The 16,241-nt window shown below is 34.4% G+C and overlaps 1 protein-coding gene across 1 annotated transcript in view; it reads right to left on the bottom strand.

The window, feature by feature from the left end:
• Window positions 1–16,241, bottom strand: part of MSH3 (mutS homolog 3) — a 216,325-nt gene that overhangs the window by 31,997 nt on the left and 168,087 nt on the right. Inside the window, exon 20 of the mRNA XM_051992813.1 lies at window positions 771–928. Coding sequence (XP_051848773.1) covers window positions 771–928 — 158 coding nt within the window. The remainder of the gene's footprint in view (window positions 1–770; window positions 929–16,241) is intronic.

Here is a 16,241-nt window from a genome sequence, read left to right as displayed (position 1 = left end):
TTCAGTAAAATAATTCTATTTTTCCATAATTTTCACATACCATGAAATTCAACAATCCAGCCTTATAACTATAACAAAAGTCTTAAAATTAAAAAAAAAAAAAAAAGGTAACCTTGCATTCATGTTTTTTTTTCCATCTTCCTATGCTAGTTCTATGCTATTTTGTCAATGGCAGTTGAATTTACACATTATGATAAAAAAAAATTAAATTACAGTTACCATCATATCATAGCTAGTATTTATAAAGGAGTTTATAGAACTAAAGTACTCTCACACATATAATCTAGGCTTAGAAATATTACTAGCAGTATTTTTCCTTTTTGTAGACTTTCTCCTCATTTACAAATGAGGAAACTGAAATGAAATGACTTTAAAGCTTTTTTGTCCCAGCTTTATCATTTTCTAGCTGTGTCATCTAGACATGACTATTTGACACTGAAAATGGTGGAGCTGAGACAAAAACTGGTTCTTTTAAGTCCAAGTCAGAAGTGTTCTTCTTATTAGAACACACTAGCAGGTAATGAACTATGAAATAAACTGCTCAGACAAGTCTTTTTACCTCTTTGGACCTTAGTTTCCTCATGAATAAAATGAAAATTCTGCAACATATGAGCAATAAGACACTCTGCAGCTCTATGATTCATGATGAAATAATTTTTACAAGAACCAAAACATTTAAGAAAAATATATCAGTTTAAAATTTTAAATGAAAAGAAAATTTAATGAGATTCATTTTCAGGAATATATTAAAATGGAACCAATAATTTTACCTTGTGAAAATACCATCTACAATCCCAATTGTAGCTTCTTCTGCAGGAACATAGGAACCAATTTGTGCCATGATAGTAATCAATGCAACTTGTTTTATATAGGAGCTCTTTCCACCCATGTTCGGTCCAGTAATTATCATTACTCTTTCAGAGTCGCCCTAGAAAATTTAATAACAATTTAACATATCATTCCTGAGACATTCTTATTTAACAGGTACAATTTATTTCATAAATTGAATTCATTATCTACAGGATTCTTCTCTCCACTTTAAAATATGTCACCAATCATGTCATGAAACAATGGTAACCTGGAGCTGTCACAGGCTGTAGTAGGCTCCCATTCAGCTCCATTGAAGAATCATATGAAACTTCGAAGTAGCCACAGTATAGATCCTTTGCCCATTGCTATTTGAGGGAAGCAATTCCTCTACTATCCACTCCTAAAGTGGTCCTGCACTAACTATAAGATTCTATCACAAAGCATGTTTGGGTGCCAGTTTTAATGAACTGGACTTTAGAAAAATAAAGGGCTAGAAAGGTCCTGACACTTCCTAAAAGCCAGATTACTTTGTGCCACTATATTCAAAGTCTGTATATTTCTTTGTGGGTTAAAATCTTTAATTTTGGTCTAGGAAGAGAGTTGGGGTATCTGGTATGCCTGGGAAAAATCCTTTATAGGTCTTTGGTTATGTCTATGTAAATGTTTGGCAGGATCTAGAGACATATGTGAATTGAGCAGTTTATAAGGATTTGAAAGTTCTGAATGAGAGCTTTATTTATTGTACTTTTAATTTTTTTTAAATAACAAAGCATTTATTTTCTGTACCTCTTACCTTCCCTTCACCCCAAAAGAAAAACAAAGCTGTTGCAATAAAAGCACATAATTAAGCAAAACAAATTCTTACATTGGCCATGTCCAAAAATAAAGGTCTCATTCCACACTGAGTCTATCACCTCTCTCTTTCAGGATGAGAATAGCATGTATCATCATCATCTCTCTCTTTCTCCCCTCAAAACATGGTTGGTGACTGCATTGGTTAGAGTTCTTAAATCTTTTAAAAATTATCTTTACAGTGTTATTATTACACATCATATTAACTATTCTCCTACTTCTGTTCATTTTTTTCCACATCAGTTAGTTCATGCAGCTTTCTCTAAAACTCTCCCTTTTGATGCTTGCAGCATTATAGTGTTTAATAAGAGTCAGGTCAAGTCAAGTCTATAAAAATTTATTACATGCTTTCTATGTGCTAAGCACTCTGCTAAGTGATAGGAAAATAAAGTAAGGCAAAAATAATTCATCTTAAATCCTTCAGAGTAGTCCTCGATCACTGTACTACAGAGAATGGCAAAGACATTTACAAGCTGGTCATCTCAGAGCAATGCTATTATTTTGATACAGTACATTTCATTTTGCTTGAGTTCATGGCAGACTTTCCAGGTTTTTTTTTTTTCTGTGAGCATTCTGCTCATCATTTCCCAAAGAACAATAATATTCCATGACAACCACACCACAATGTATTCAGCCATTCCCTAATTGATGGACATCCCCTCAATTTCCAATTTCTTGCCCTTAGAAGAGAGTTGTTACAAATATTTTTGTACATATAGGCCCTTTTTTAAATCTCTTTCGGCATTCATGCCTAACAGTGGTGTTATTAGGTCAAAAGACATGCATGAATTTATAGCTGTTTGGACATAGATCATATCTTTTGGTCATTTATCAATTGGGGCATGGTTCTTATATTTTTTTATAAATTTATTCAAATTTCTCTGTGTTTGAGAAATGAGATCTTATCAGAGAAACTTGCTTTGAAATTCTTTTTAAACTGTATTTCTCCTTGTTTATTCTACTCTCTCTTTATTCAACCTGTCCTTCAAAAAAAATTTTTTTTTCTGGCCATCCCTTCCCCCAAATGCTCTCCCTTCTCCCAAAGTGCTCTCCCTTCTATCACTTTCTCCCCTTCCCATATCCCATTCCCCTCCTATTTTCCTGAAGGGTAAGGTAGATTTCCATATCCATACTAAGTAAAAGCATTTTATTTCCTTTTTGAGCCAATTCTTATAAGAGTAAGGTTTACTCACTTACCCTCACCCCCAAGAGGGAGAGGATTTTAAATAAAGAAAAGTACATTGCTATGGAGAGATGTAAATCCAAAGCAAGAATTTCAGGACTAGGTAATTAATTTATTTCTTTCTTTCCTTTCTTCCTTTTTTTTTTAACCTTTCATATCAAGAAAGTCACAGACAAAACAGTCAGTGATTCCCTACCATAAGTTCTGTTTATTGTAAACCAAAATATAACATATTCCTTAAATTCCATTTTTTTTTTCACCTTTGATCATGGACTAAAGATCCATGTTTGAGATGATGTTTTGAAGACCGTGGCTTCCTGGCCTAACACTAGAGAGAAGAACAGAAAAAGAACTTCATTAAGAAGTACTTTTGTTTCAAAGATAAATTTCCAAAAGGCTACACTAATATTGTGTATAGGTTGGGACAGGTGGGAAGCAAGGCCCCACAACAAGTTATTTCTTAAAGGGGGAATGGGGCTTTATCTGTAATTTCATTAGAATATGGAACTCTCTGGTGAAGAAGTGTCCTCTACCAGTGCAGGATTGTGCTTTCTCTACCATTTATAGTCTTAATGCACCACCTAGAGTAATGCCAGGTTAAGTAATTTGCCCAGGGTCACATAGCCAGGCTGTGTCACACAAATAGAATTTGAACCCAGGACTTCTTGTCTTTGAATCCAGCCCTTTATTGACTATACTATGCTGCCTGTTGTGAGGTCCTCATATTAAGGCAGAATGCTGAGGGAGAATACAAAATAACATAGGCTGGGTGACTCACTATATCCTTAACAGATGTTCACTAATCTGTCTCTGCTTTGCCTTTACACTGATTAGTTCTTAAGAATAGTCACTAAAACTACCCAATAAACATTTGTCTATTTTAATTTCATTTCATAATTCTAATCCAGCCAATATCACAAGCATTTATAAATAAAATATCCCAAATCTTGGATGGGGATAAATTTTCTTGACTATGGTTGGCTGAGAGAGAAGCAAGTGAATAAAGCATTCTGGATTATCTGAATGTCTGACTATCCAGAATTATTCTCCTTTCTGTTATAGTGGGCTAGTGCATATGCAAGGGGAAAAGGGATATGGATGTGCTAGCAAGGCACTATGGTATTTTAGCATATTATACTCAAAAAATAAAACACTGTCCATCTTATACAGACATCAAAGTAATTGAAAACCTTATATCAAACTTAATTCTTATTCTACTTTCCTGTTTCTATCTTTGTCTTAGTAGGAAAAAGAATAAAAAAGACTTTTGGGGAAAGAGGAAAAATTTCCTGAGAATAGTTACAATGTCTTTTTATCTTCTTCAGTGTTTTCTCTATAATGGGTACTCAAAAAATGACTGCTAATTGAATACTGAATAAAATTCTATTTCTTCACAGTCATGGAAAAGGAGTTAATGAAGGTGTATGCTAAAACTAATAACTAAAATTTGGGATAAATTTTCTTTAAAATTAAAGATTTATATACTACCTGTTACCCAACTTTTTGAATACTCAAAAGCAGATTCTATAGAAATATTTTTGATTTAAATAAAAATACCTGCCAAAGATTTCAGAAAAATCTGGAAAGACTTACATGAACTGATGCTGAATGAAGTGAGCAGAACCCGGAAAACATTGTACACAGTAACAGCAACATTATGGGATGATCAACTATAACAGACTTAACTCTTCTCAGCAATGTAATGATCCAAGACAATTCCAGAAGACTCATGATAGAAAATGCTGACCATATTCAGAGAAAGAACTATGGAGTCTGATTGCAGATCAAAGCACACTATTTTCACTTTTGTTGGTTTTTGTTTATTTCTTCTTCATGATTTTTTCCTTTAATCTAAGTTTTCTTTCACAATATAACTAATGTGAAAATATGGTTATAATATGTTGTACATGTATAACATTACTGTATCAGATTGCTTGATGTCTTGGGGAGAGGAAAGAATAAAGGGAGGAGGGGAGAGAAATTTGGAGGTCAAAATCTTACAAAGATGAATGTTGAAAACTATTTTATATGTAATAGGAAAAAAAATACTATTAAGTTTGGCCTGCCAAATGTTACTAGCATTCTGGATTTCTAGTATACCACCTAAAGACAGATTAATAGGAAGAAAAGGTCATTAAACTGACTGGAATTAGCATAATCAAGGTTAAGCAATTTAAGGAATAAGACAAAAATCAAAATCAGTACTTTAGGAAAGCTGAATCACACAAAAGAAATACTCAGACTGTCTGACCTTCCTCAGCTTTGCTTATATTCTTCCCATTTCATAAATGAATGAGTGCTAGAAATATACATATCACACCAAATCTCCAAATACTCCTCAATTATGTTTTCCACTATTCCTTCTTTCTATTCAGTAAGGACTATAAGTGAGGAGAGAGGAAGACAGTTGGGAATGAGTTGTAGCTAAACTTCTTAATGCTCAAAACACCTTTTATCTATGGGATTTAAAATGTGTAAATTCTCCTTCAGTATGAATTGATGTTGGCCCAATGAATAGAACAACAGGTGTAGGATCAAGATGATTCATCATTCTAAGTTCAAATGTAGCCCTAGACACTTAACTAGCTATGTGACTCTGGTCAACTCATTTCAACCTGTCTGTCTTGGTTTCCAACGAGCTGAAAAAAAAAGAAAACCACTCTACCATCTTTGCCAATAAAACCCCAAATGGGGTCAGAATTGGACATGACTGAAAACAATTGAAAACCTTTTGTAACTTGATAGATCCAGATCATCTTAGTGGTAAATCACTTAAACAAGCAATTAATAAGTATCTGCTAATAGTAGTCACTGTATTAAGCTCTAGAGATACAAGGAAAGGCAGAAGACAATCCCTGCTCTTAAAAGAGCTTACATTCTAATGGGGAAGACTACATGCAAATAATTCTGTACAATGGAGATATCCACAGAATAAACTGGAGATAATCAAGAGAAGGAAGGTACTAGCATTAAGAGGAAACAAGAAAATCTTCTTGAAGGAAAGCAAAAAACTAGGAAAACAATTTTATATTGAAGGGTTTTAATAAAGGGCCTCATTTCTAAAATATTCAGAGAACTGACTTAAATTTATAAGAATGCAAGCCATTCTCCAGTTGATAAATGGTCAAAGGATATAAACAGATAATTGTCATACAAAGAAATTAAAACCATTTCTAGTGATATGAAAAAAAAATGCTCTAAATCATTTTTGATGAGAGAAATGCAAATTAAGACAACTCGGAGGTACTACTACACACCTCTCAGATTGGCTAAAATGACAGGAAAAGATAATGTTGGAAGGGATGTGGGAAAACTGGGACACTAATACATTGTTGGTGGAATTGTGAAAGGATCCAACCATTCTGGAGAGCAGTTTGGAACTATGTCCAAAGGGCTATTAAACTATGCATACTTTTTGATTCAACAATGTCTCTACTGAGCCTATATTCCAAAGAGATCAGAAAAAAGGGGAAAAGACCCACATGTGCAAAAATGTTTGTAGCAGCTCTTTTTGTAGTGGCAAGGAACTGAAAACTTAGTAGATGCCCATCAGTTGGGGAATGGCTGAATAAGTTGTGGTGTAGGAATACTATGGAATATTATTGTTCTATAAGAAACAATCAGCAGAATGATTTCAGAAAGGCTAGAGAGATTTACATGAACTGATGCTGAATGAAGTTAGTAGAATCAAGAGAATATTGTATATAGCAACCACAAGATTATGTGATGATCAACTGTGATGGATGTGGCTCTTTTTAACAATGAAGTGATTCAGGCCACTCCCAATGATTCTATGATGGAGAGAGCCATCTGCATCTAGAGAGAGGACTGTGGGAACTGAATGTGGATCACAACACAGTATTTTCACCTTTTCTGCTGTTGTTATCTTGCTTTCTATTTTCTTTCTCATTCTTTCTCCTTTTTGATCTGATTTTTCTGTGCAGCATGATAAATGCCAGAAATATATATAGAAGAATTGTATGTTTAACATATATTAGATTACTTACAATCTAAGGGAGGAGGTGGAGGTAAGATAGGGAGAAAAATACTGGTTTCCCACAAAATAACATTAGAAAGAAAAAACAAAAAAGTTAAATAAACTGACTTAATGTTGAAAAAAAAAAGGGGAGGGGCCCTCAAATACCAACTTCAGCAACATCTAGAAAAAGTCCAAAGTAGAGAGCTCAATTTCTCAATTGCTGAGAAATTACAGCAAATTAAATTCAAAAGCAAAAATAATTTTTTTGCAGGCAGAATATTAATAGTAAACATAAAACTCATTTACAGTGATAGTATACAGTATTGGCATAAATAGAAAAACTACTATTTCTGAATTTTAATTTTATCTCACAGTCAAGGGAAGAAAAAAAGGATGAAAACTGCGCACAGATAATATGCTCCCCTATAAGTGTCTGTCTCACACACACACACACACACACACACACACACATACTCACACTCTTTCTCTCTCTCTCTCTCTCTCTCTCTCTCTCTCTCTCTCTCTCTCTCTCTCTCTCTGTCTCTGTCTCAAATTCAATGAACTTTTATTTTCATCTTCAACTCCATAAATTTCTGGTTTCTAAAGGTGTCTTGGGGTAGAGGTCTGACCATTTTGTTCCTCTGGTCAAAAAACATCCAGCAACAATTTATCGTCTCAGATTTTGATTTGATAACTTCCACAGTGGGACTCCCTTTACTTCTCCAGCTTTACTTTTTCATGTGCTATGCCCCAGCCAAACTGGACTCAAAAGTTCTCTTGGTTCCTGGCATTCCATCTCTTGCCTTTACAAATCTGCACAAACTGACCCCATGCTTGGAATGCCTTCCAGCTCCCTCTTAGCTTCCCAAAATTTTTTTATCTTCTTCAAGGCTTGGCTCAGGTGTCCCTCACTCCATGGAGAATGGTAGTGCTTTCCTTCTCCCCAAGTTATCTGTAAACATCTTATGAGTGCAATGTGGTATAAAGCCTAGTTTCTTAAACTGTGGGTTTCCATATGGAGTCTCATAACTGAATATAGAAGTTGCTAAATTGTAATTTATTATTAGTAAATGTTTGATTTGTACACCAATTTTATATCTCTATCCCTGATGTCACATGAAAAATTCTTGGGCAAAAAGAGATTACAAATGGAAAAAGTTTAAGAAGCCCTGATATAGATGATAAATTTCGGTTTCCAGGTCCCACCTTTGATATACTGGCTATGTGATCCTGGGTTACTGCTCTGGACAGCTAATACTATAAGGCTCAGAAATGGCCTCTATTCACTTAAGTAAGAGAAATTTCCTTATCTGAGAGTCCTCTATACAAATGAAATCATAGGTCTATTCCCTATCCCCATATATATTATAGTACTTCATCCTCTCCCCAAGCTTCAGTAAAATGAAGGTAGAAAGGACTTTTATTTTTGTCTTTATACATGAGAGACACTTAATAAATGTTTACTAACCTAAGTTTAATTAAAGGAATCATCCTTAAAAAACATTCGTTGGAAAAGAAGTTTGAATAGCTTTTTGCTATTTTCTTTTCCTTGACATGTGAATGGATTCTGGGAGTTTTATCCTGTCATCTTATCCTTGACAGAGTCTTCTGAGAACGTTTTAAGACAAGTATGAAGTCTGGAGGTCATCTTGGAAAAAGCTGAATGACCTTTCAAGGGAGGGAGCATAGTGGTTTTGACTGGATGGATGTTCCATACAAACTTTTTTGCAGAAATGGGTGATAGATGTGGGAGTTAACCTTTTTTTTTTCCTATGAGTTGTCTTGAGTTTATATTGTTATACTCCATATACAAAATCATTTTTCCCCTACAAATATATGTAGTGGTTTTAAAAAAAAATTATCTCTTTTTTGAGCTGTAAAGAAAAAATACAAAAGTTTTCTCATGGTTTTTGCTTTAGCAGCCTGTCATAGGATACATTAAAAGGGCCTAATCTGGAGGGAAAAAAAAGAATAAAAAACACAACACATTATTTGAGTATTCCATTTTGATATATACTAACTAGTCCACAAGGATCATGAAAATATATTATTTTAAAGGATTCTAAGTAACTTGCCATGGCATAAGTTCATTCTTTGCAATAAGCAACACTTCTCTCCCTCCCACCTTCTCTTTTAAAAGCTTAATTGGTCAATAGACCTGCTCACTGGTATAAAGAATCACAGAAGAAATAGATCTCAGAGGTCATCTATTTTGAGTTGTATCTGAATTAGAATCCCTTCTAAATTTAGACACAAGAGCTTGTTCTAGAACCTGTCTCTGTGAGATCCTTGGGATGAAGCATTCTGCTTCTCGAAATATCCCATTTCACTTGTGATTAACTCTCATTGTTAGGGAGTTTTTCCCTACCTCAATTATAACTTTGTCTCTTTGCAACTATCACTGTTACTCTTAGTCCCTTTGGGACCAAACAAAATAAACATAATCCTTCACCTACATGCTAGTCCTCAAATATCTGAAGACACCTGTCTTGCCTATACTAAGTCTTTTTAAGAAATACAGTAGCTTCCTCAATCAATACAGCAACAAGTGCTGAGATTGCGCAAAAGACTCTTTTTCACTTAGAATAAGACCAGTAATAATGACCCAAAGTCCCTTTTTCCACTGAGCTAGCAAACAACTAGCTGCAAATTCCCTAGAAGTCTTCTTTCAACCACATTATCATAAAGCATCAATGCCTCTCTAGCTCCAGGTTTGGGGACAGATTTTAATGGTTTAGGGAAAGAAAGTACCTCATTCCTCCTGTGAATCTGTTTTCATTATTCTCATGACTTCCCAGCATTTTGTGAGCATCTCTCCTCAATAAAGTTGGCTTGCTTTACTGAATTGTTATGAATGCCACGTTTTCTTGGACTGGACTTTTGTATTCTTTGAATCATTCTATTTTAAAAGTTTCCCTTTGATCATGCTAAACACTGTCAATCTCTTTTTACAAATTCTCATAGCAAATATTGAAACCATCCTGGTTGTACTCATCTTGTCACTTTCTGCTCCTTATCAATGTCTCTTTAAATTGTGGCATCTGGAACAGAACACAGTGCTCTAGATGGGGTATAAGCAGGGAAGATTAAAGCAGGACTATTACCCCTCTCTTGCCCTGAACACCATATTTCTCTTATCGCAGCATAAGAATGAATAGCTTTCTTGGCTGCCATTTCATGCGGCTTTACGGGTATGAACTAGTGAATGGGATGTCCTCTAAGGACCATTCTAACTCTTGGATTCTATGATTGTTGACCATTTAAAAGATAGGTGACATGTGATTATCTATCGAGTGATATATGAGACCTGAATTTTTTTGAAAGAAAAATTTCCAAGCTTTATAGTCTACTTAAAACAACACAGAAATTGAAGAAATGAAAAAAACATATAGACTCAAAAGTTCAATTAAGGAGAACAGAAGATTCTAACATGTTTGTTTGTTTTTTAAATTTACCGATCATTCTTATCCTTTAATATGTTAAAATAATAAGTATGTACATACCATCTAAACTATTTTTGCCTAATGTTAAATAAAAAAACCTCTCCAACATTAAAAGCCTTTGATCAGGGAAATAGGAACAACTAAATATCAAAATTGTCTAAACGCTTTTCTGTCAATCTTTTTAAAATACAAAATTTGAGGGGAAGCATTGGAATAAAAAAAAACCCTTCAAATAAGAAAAGCCTCAACTCTGCAGGGAAGATAGGTGGGTCAATGGTGATCTTTTAACCCAATACATCAGAAACAAACATTACGGTGTAAGTAATTGTGTCTTCTCTCCAGGTGATGGGATCCATTGTTAGAAGCTGATAGACAAGAAGACTATCTATTCATATAATACAACTGCAAAATATGACCAGGTCACTAAGAATAAAAATACTAAAATACACAAAAAACACTTTTAAAAACACATGAAGAATAAGATTTCACAATCTGGAAAAAACAAACAAGCATAAAAACAAATACCCTCAACTTTAAAGGAAGAAAGACAAATATACCAATGAGTTCTTCCAAAGTAAGAGGTCCTATCTTAATTTACAATGTTAAATATAGAAAATAACTGGGGGGGGGGAATTATAGAAACATTCTAGTTCACTTAAATATAAATCTGGATGAGAGCATAGAAAATATTTCAGGGAATAAAAGAGGCTACGTTGGAACAGCTCTAGTCTCAGCTCTGACACCAACTAGCCATTGATCTTAGGCAAGATAATTAACTTTTGAGCCTCACTTTCTTCCTTCCTTTCTTTTCCTTTCTTTTTTTTTTTTTTTTGCTGAGGCATTTGGGGTTAAGTGACTTGCCCAGGATCACACAGCTAGAAAATGTTAAGTATCTGAGACCAGATTTGAACTCAGGCCCTCCTGACTTCAGGGCTGGTGCTCTATCCATTGCACCACTTAGCTGCCTCTAGTCTCACTCTTTTCATCCACAAATAGAAGAGAATAGATAAGGTGAATTCTAGCTTTTAGTCCTATGACTCCAAGATTAAAATATGGATCCAAAGCTGGATCAAAGCTGGATCACAATGGCTCAAAACACAGGGTACAGCTGTATTTCAAGATCACACTTACTTTGGAGTTAATATATATTAAAGGGGAAAGCTTTGGTACTCATCTGTATGAGAACTCTGGGAACAATGATGACTAGGAGTTAGTTGAACCCTTGCTGATGATAGAAGACTCCTTTGGTTTACTATATGTTAGACTAGTCAGTCAAACAGCATTTATTAAGGGGTTACTATTAGCCAGGCACTGCACTAAGCCCTGACATGAGGTGATAAGGACTTGGACCAGAGTCTTAGAAGACCTGTAATTAGCAAAGAGGGAACATATACGGAACATATACGAAATACTAAAGGTGGAAATGATAAAACTTGGCAGATTAGATATCTTGCATTTAAGATGCTTAGGGGCACACAATTTAGCCAGACCTTGGTTCTGGGCACAAAGAGAATTGATTATGTTCAAAATCTAGAAACTTTTTTTTTTAATGTAACAAAATGCCACATTTTCAAGTAAATCCTAATATCTTCTTTGTGGTTGCCATAGAGAGTGGCCTGAGGTACTAAGAATTTAAATGACTTACCGAGGGAGACAGACAATATATGCCAGAGGAATAATTTAAACCTAAGTATTATTGGATCTAAGGTCAGCTCTCTACCCACCAGGATAAGACATGGAAAAATTTCCAGTCTCCATTGATAGAAAGATTTCCCAGTACTCATGAAATAACAGAAACAGACCAAATCCACCTCCAAAATGTTCGAGCCTAAGAGTATTCTAGCTCTTATAAGTTAAAAGATAATATTTCATACACTCTCTAGAATTAACTGGGAACCTTGAAGTGAAGAGGGAGATCATTCTTCTCCACAGTTCCTATGAAACATAAACAATGCAAAAAATAAAGCTCATTCAACATTTAATCTTTACATGTTCTTATGCTAATGATTAGAAAGTCTTCATAGCTGGAAGACAAATTTAATAAACCAAACTAAAGAAAGTCTTAAAAATGGAATTCCTTAAAATCAACACTGACATCTTCAATAAATTCTGGTAATAGCATGATCTAACTTCTTATTGTTGAATAACATCAAAATTAAAAGATGTAGTGAAGTTGAGAATGAGAGACTACAAATGTACAATCTTAGTAACTAAAGATGAAAAACTATAGAAGATCTCCAAAGTGTTGTCGGCTTTTCTTTAGAAAACAATAGATACAAACCCCACAAGAAGGGGATTACAATGGGCATCTATGAAGTAACTACAGCAATTAGTTACTTGCTAACACATGATCTATATCACAGATGAAAAAAAAGTGACGTCTCAGCTCAAAATTTGTGATCAATAGAAAACAAAAAGTTAAAGGGCGACCAAAATTTTCTCCAACATTACTTAATATTTTATTTTTCCCAATTACATGTAAAACAATTTTTTAACATTTGTTTCTAGATTCTCTTCTTTCCTCTCTCCCTACTTCATTGCCATTGAGAAGGCACATGTGAAGTTAGACAAAATATTTACATAAGCATGTTGTGAAAGAAAACACAGATTTCCCCCTACACACACACAAAAAAAAAACCTCTCAAGAAAAATGAAGTTTAAAAAAAGTATGCTTCAATCTGTATTCTGACAAAATCATTTCCTTCTTTGAGTATGGATAGCATTTTTCATCATAAGTCCTTCAAAACTGTCTTGGAACACTGTATTGCTGAAAATAGCAGTCTTTCACAGCTGATCATCCCACAACACTACTATTATTTTATACATAGTACATTTCACTTTGCTTGAGCTCATGGAGGATTTTCCAGGCTTTTCTGAAAGCATCCTGCTCATCATTTCTTATAGAACAATAATATTTCATCATAATCACATACCACAATTTATTCAGCCATTCCATAGTTGATGGGCATCCCTCAATTCCAATTCATTGTCCTGAGAAAAGAGCTCCTATATATATATTTTTTACATATAGGTCCTTCTCCTTTTTAAAAAAATCTCTTTTGGGACATATACCTAATAGTGGTATTGTTAGGTCAAGGGGTATGTATTATTTTATGACTCTCTGGGTATAGTTCCAAATTGCTCTACAGGAACGGTTGAATCAGGTCATAATTCCACCAACAATGTATTAATCAATTTCTTTAAGGTGGGATTGGGGAAGGAGGGAAGGAAAGAATTTGATAAAAAATATAGAAGTGAGAATACAAATTAGAATTTCACAATGTAAAAAATGAAAAAAGAGAAAAGGTTCTATATCAAAGTGGTCCTAAATTTGCTGACAAGAATTGCCCATAAGTTGATAGTAAAAAAAATTATTTTAATTTGACAAGTACACATATTGACATACACATATTTTAAAAGCCATCATGGCAGAACTATTTTTATAACAGCTGCAAATCGTTGAAAAGTACTGAGATTTCAAAGCCTTTTGTACACTGATAATGTCAGTCAGTGACAATGTTCTTCAACAGAATGAATAGCAACAGCCTCCTCCAGACATGCTGTCAGCCTGAAAACAGAAGGGCATGACTGAGCAGAGGGGGCTGCACAGGTTTTATAGCAGAAGTTAGGAGGATATAGTTCAAATATCTCTAGAGTGGGGAGTGATGATTGTCACTCAGGTCATTCCCCAAAGACTAGTTATGTGTGTAGTAAATCCTGAGTAAATATTTGTTGTGTGTGGAACTGATTTCTTCTTGAAATATTTACTGAAAGAATGAATGAAGAGGGGAAAAAAGACAAATACTTTCTTCTTGCAATATTCTTGTAGCATAGTTTGGGGGGGGAGAGAAACTGCATTGTGGAAGTAGTTTTTTTCTTTTAATTTAAACTTTAACTATTTTTGGCAAATAATTCTTGAGCTATTATACATTATGTAAGACATAAATGCTAGATGACAGAGACAGAGAGAAGAAAAAAAGAGTTTTAATTGGGGGAGAAAGGAGGTAAGGAAGAGATAATCATATATAGAAGTATAAGACTTGTTTAAGAAGCTGATAATTTGGTTAAGATAATATATAAATTTAGATAAGTATAGAAATCACAGCTTTAAGGAATTAGTAGCATAATAAGTGTAATCAAGGTGTTACACAAGAAGTCATAGTGAAGGAAGAGATGTCATTTGAACCAGGGCTTAAAATATTAATTATAACATGGAGGTAGATAAGGAATCTAAGTTGATGGGAAAGGATGAAATAAATAAGATAATGGAATAATTTTGAAAAGAATCAGATTTCATTTTGGAGATATATTACTTCATCCCAGTTTGTGTTGTCATGAACATGGCAATTACGTGACAAAATACTTTTTTTTCCAAGCCAGTGGAAGCAACCGGTTGTCTAATCATAGTTAGATTGTAAGGACAACAGTTGTGCTGATTTCATATTTATGTTCCTAGTATCTTGAACAATGCCTAGCACATAGTAGGCACTCCATAAGTACTTGCTTACTTGGCAAAAGATTTTCTTTTGGTTAGTTTTACTGCCTCACTAGTGATATGGGTGCCTAAAAAAAGAAACAAAAGGAAAAAAGGAGTACAGTTGCACAGCTACATAAAAGCCATTATACTTGGACCAATTCCCTAGAGCCTGGAACAGAGAAATAATGTTAACATAAGGATATTACCAACGACAAGAAGTGATATAAAAGATATAATCCAGCTTATGTGTAACAGAAAAATTTTCTAATATCCTAAACACACAGAAAAAAAAAGAAGCAGGAGATAAGTACTCAGAATGTTGAACCAACATTCCTATGTTAAGGAAAGTAGAAGACGGCAACTAGCACATTGGATAGAGAAGGTATAAATGGATTCTGATCTGCATGGCTCATATTCATAAGCTTAGGAATTGAGTGAAACTATGAAGTATTTCTATTGCCAAGCACATAATAGGTATTTTATGCATGTTTGATAAACTTAACTTTGGTATATACAAAACCACTAGTACATCATAAAGAGGTGGAGATGGCCAGAAGTTTACATTTTACTTTAATAGAAGGGAAAGTTGGGCTAAACTTGTGATTTCATTGTTTTCAGGAAACTTCCTCCACTGAGATAGAGAAGCAACTTGTCTGGCATTGATATAGACTGAAACAGTTGGGTGGAAACACAGTAAGAGAATAAGTAATGTACTTGTGTTCACACTGCTAGCATGTATCTAAGGCAGGATCTGAATCCAGTTGTTCCTGGCTCCAAGAGTTGTTCTCTATTCTCTATGTCACAGCAGTAATTTATGTAAATGACTGCAAATGATCTCATAACCCAATTTCTGAAGTCACTTAGAAAGAGAGAGAAAAGGAGTAGCTAGATGGCATAGTGGATAGAGCATGAGCCCTGCAATCAGGAGGACCTGAGTTCAAATACAGACTCAAACATTTAACAATTAATACTTACTAACTGTATAAACATGGGCAAGTCACAACTCCAATTGCATCTCAAAAAAAAAAAGAATGAAAGGAAAGAAAAAGAAAGAAATATATAGAAGACAGAGAGAAGAGAAAAGAAAAAGAAGCACACTTATCGCTCCCATGTTGCAGGGATTAGAGACACAGTATCCCTGCAATCTGGAAAACTTTTTTGGTCCATTATATACCTCTCAGATTGGCTAAGATGAAAGGAAAAGATAATGAGGAACGTTGGTGGGATGTGGGAAAACTGGAACACTAATACTGTTAGTGGAATTGTGAACAGATCCAACCATTCTGAAGAGCAATTTGGAACTATGCCCAGAAAATTATCAAACTGTGTATATCCTTTGATCCAGCAATGTTTCTGCTGAGCTTATATCCCAAAGAGATCATAAAGGAAAGAAAGGGATCCACATGTGCAAAAATGTTTGTGATAGCCCTTTTTGTGTGGCAAGAAATAGGAAACTGAGTGGATGCCTATCATTTGAGCTGAATAAATGATGGTACG

Source organism: Antechinus flavipes, chromosome 1 (genome assembly GCF_016432865.1).
Source record: "Antechinus flavipes isolate AdamAnt ecotype Samford, QLD, Australia chromosome 1, AdamAnt_v2, whole genome shotgun sequence".
In the NCBI taxonomy this organism is placed as follows: Eukaryota; Metazoa; Chordata; class Mammalia; order Dasyuromorphia; family Dasyuridae; genus Antechinus; species Antechinus flavipes.
The sequence above is the reverse complement of the archived record's forward strand: the minus strand, read 5'-3'. Positions and strand labels throughout refer to the sequence as shown.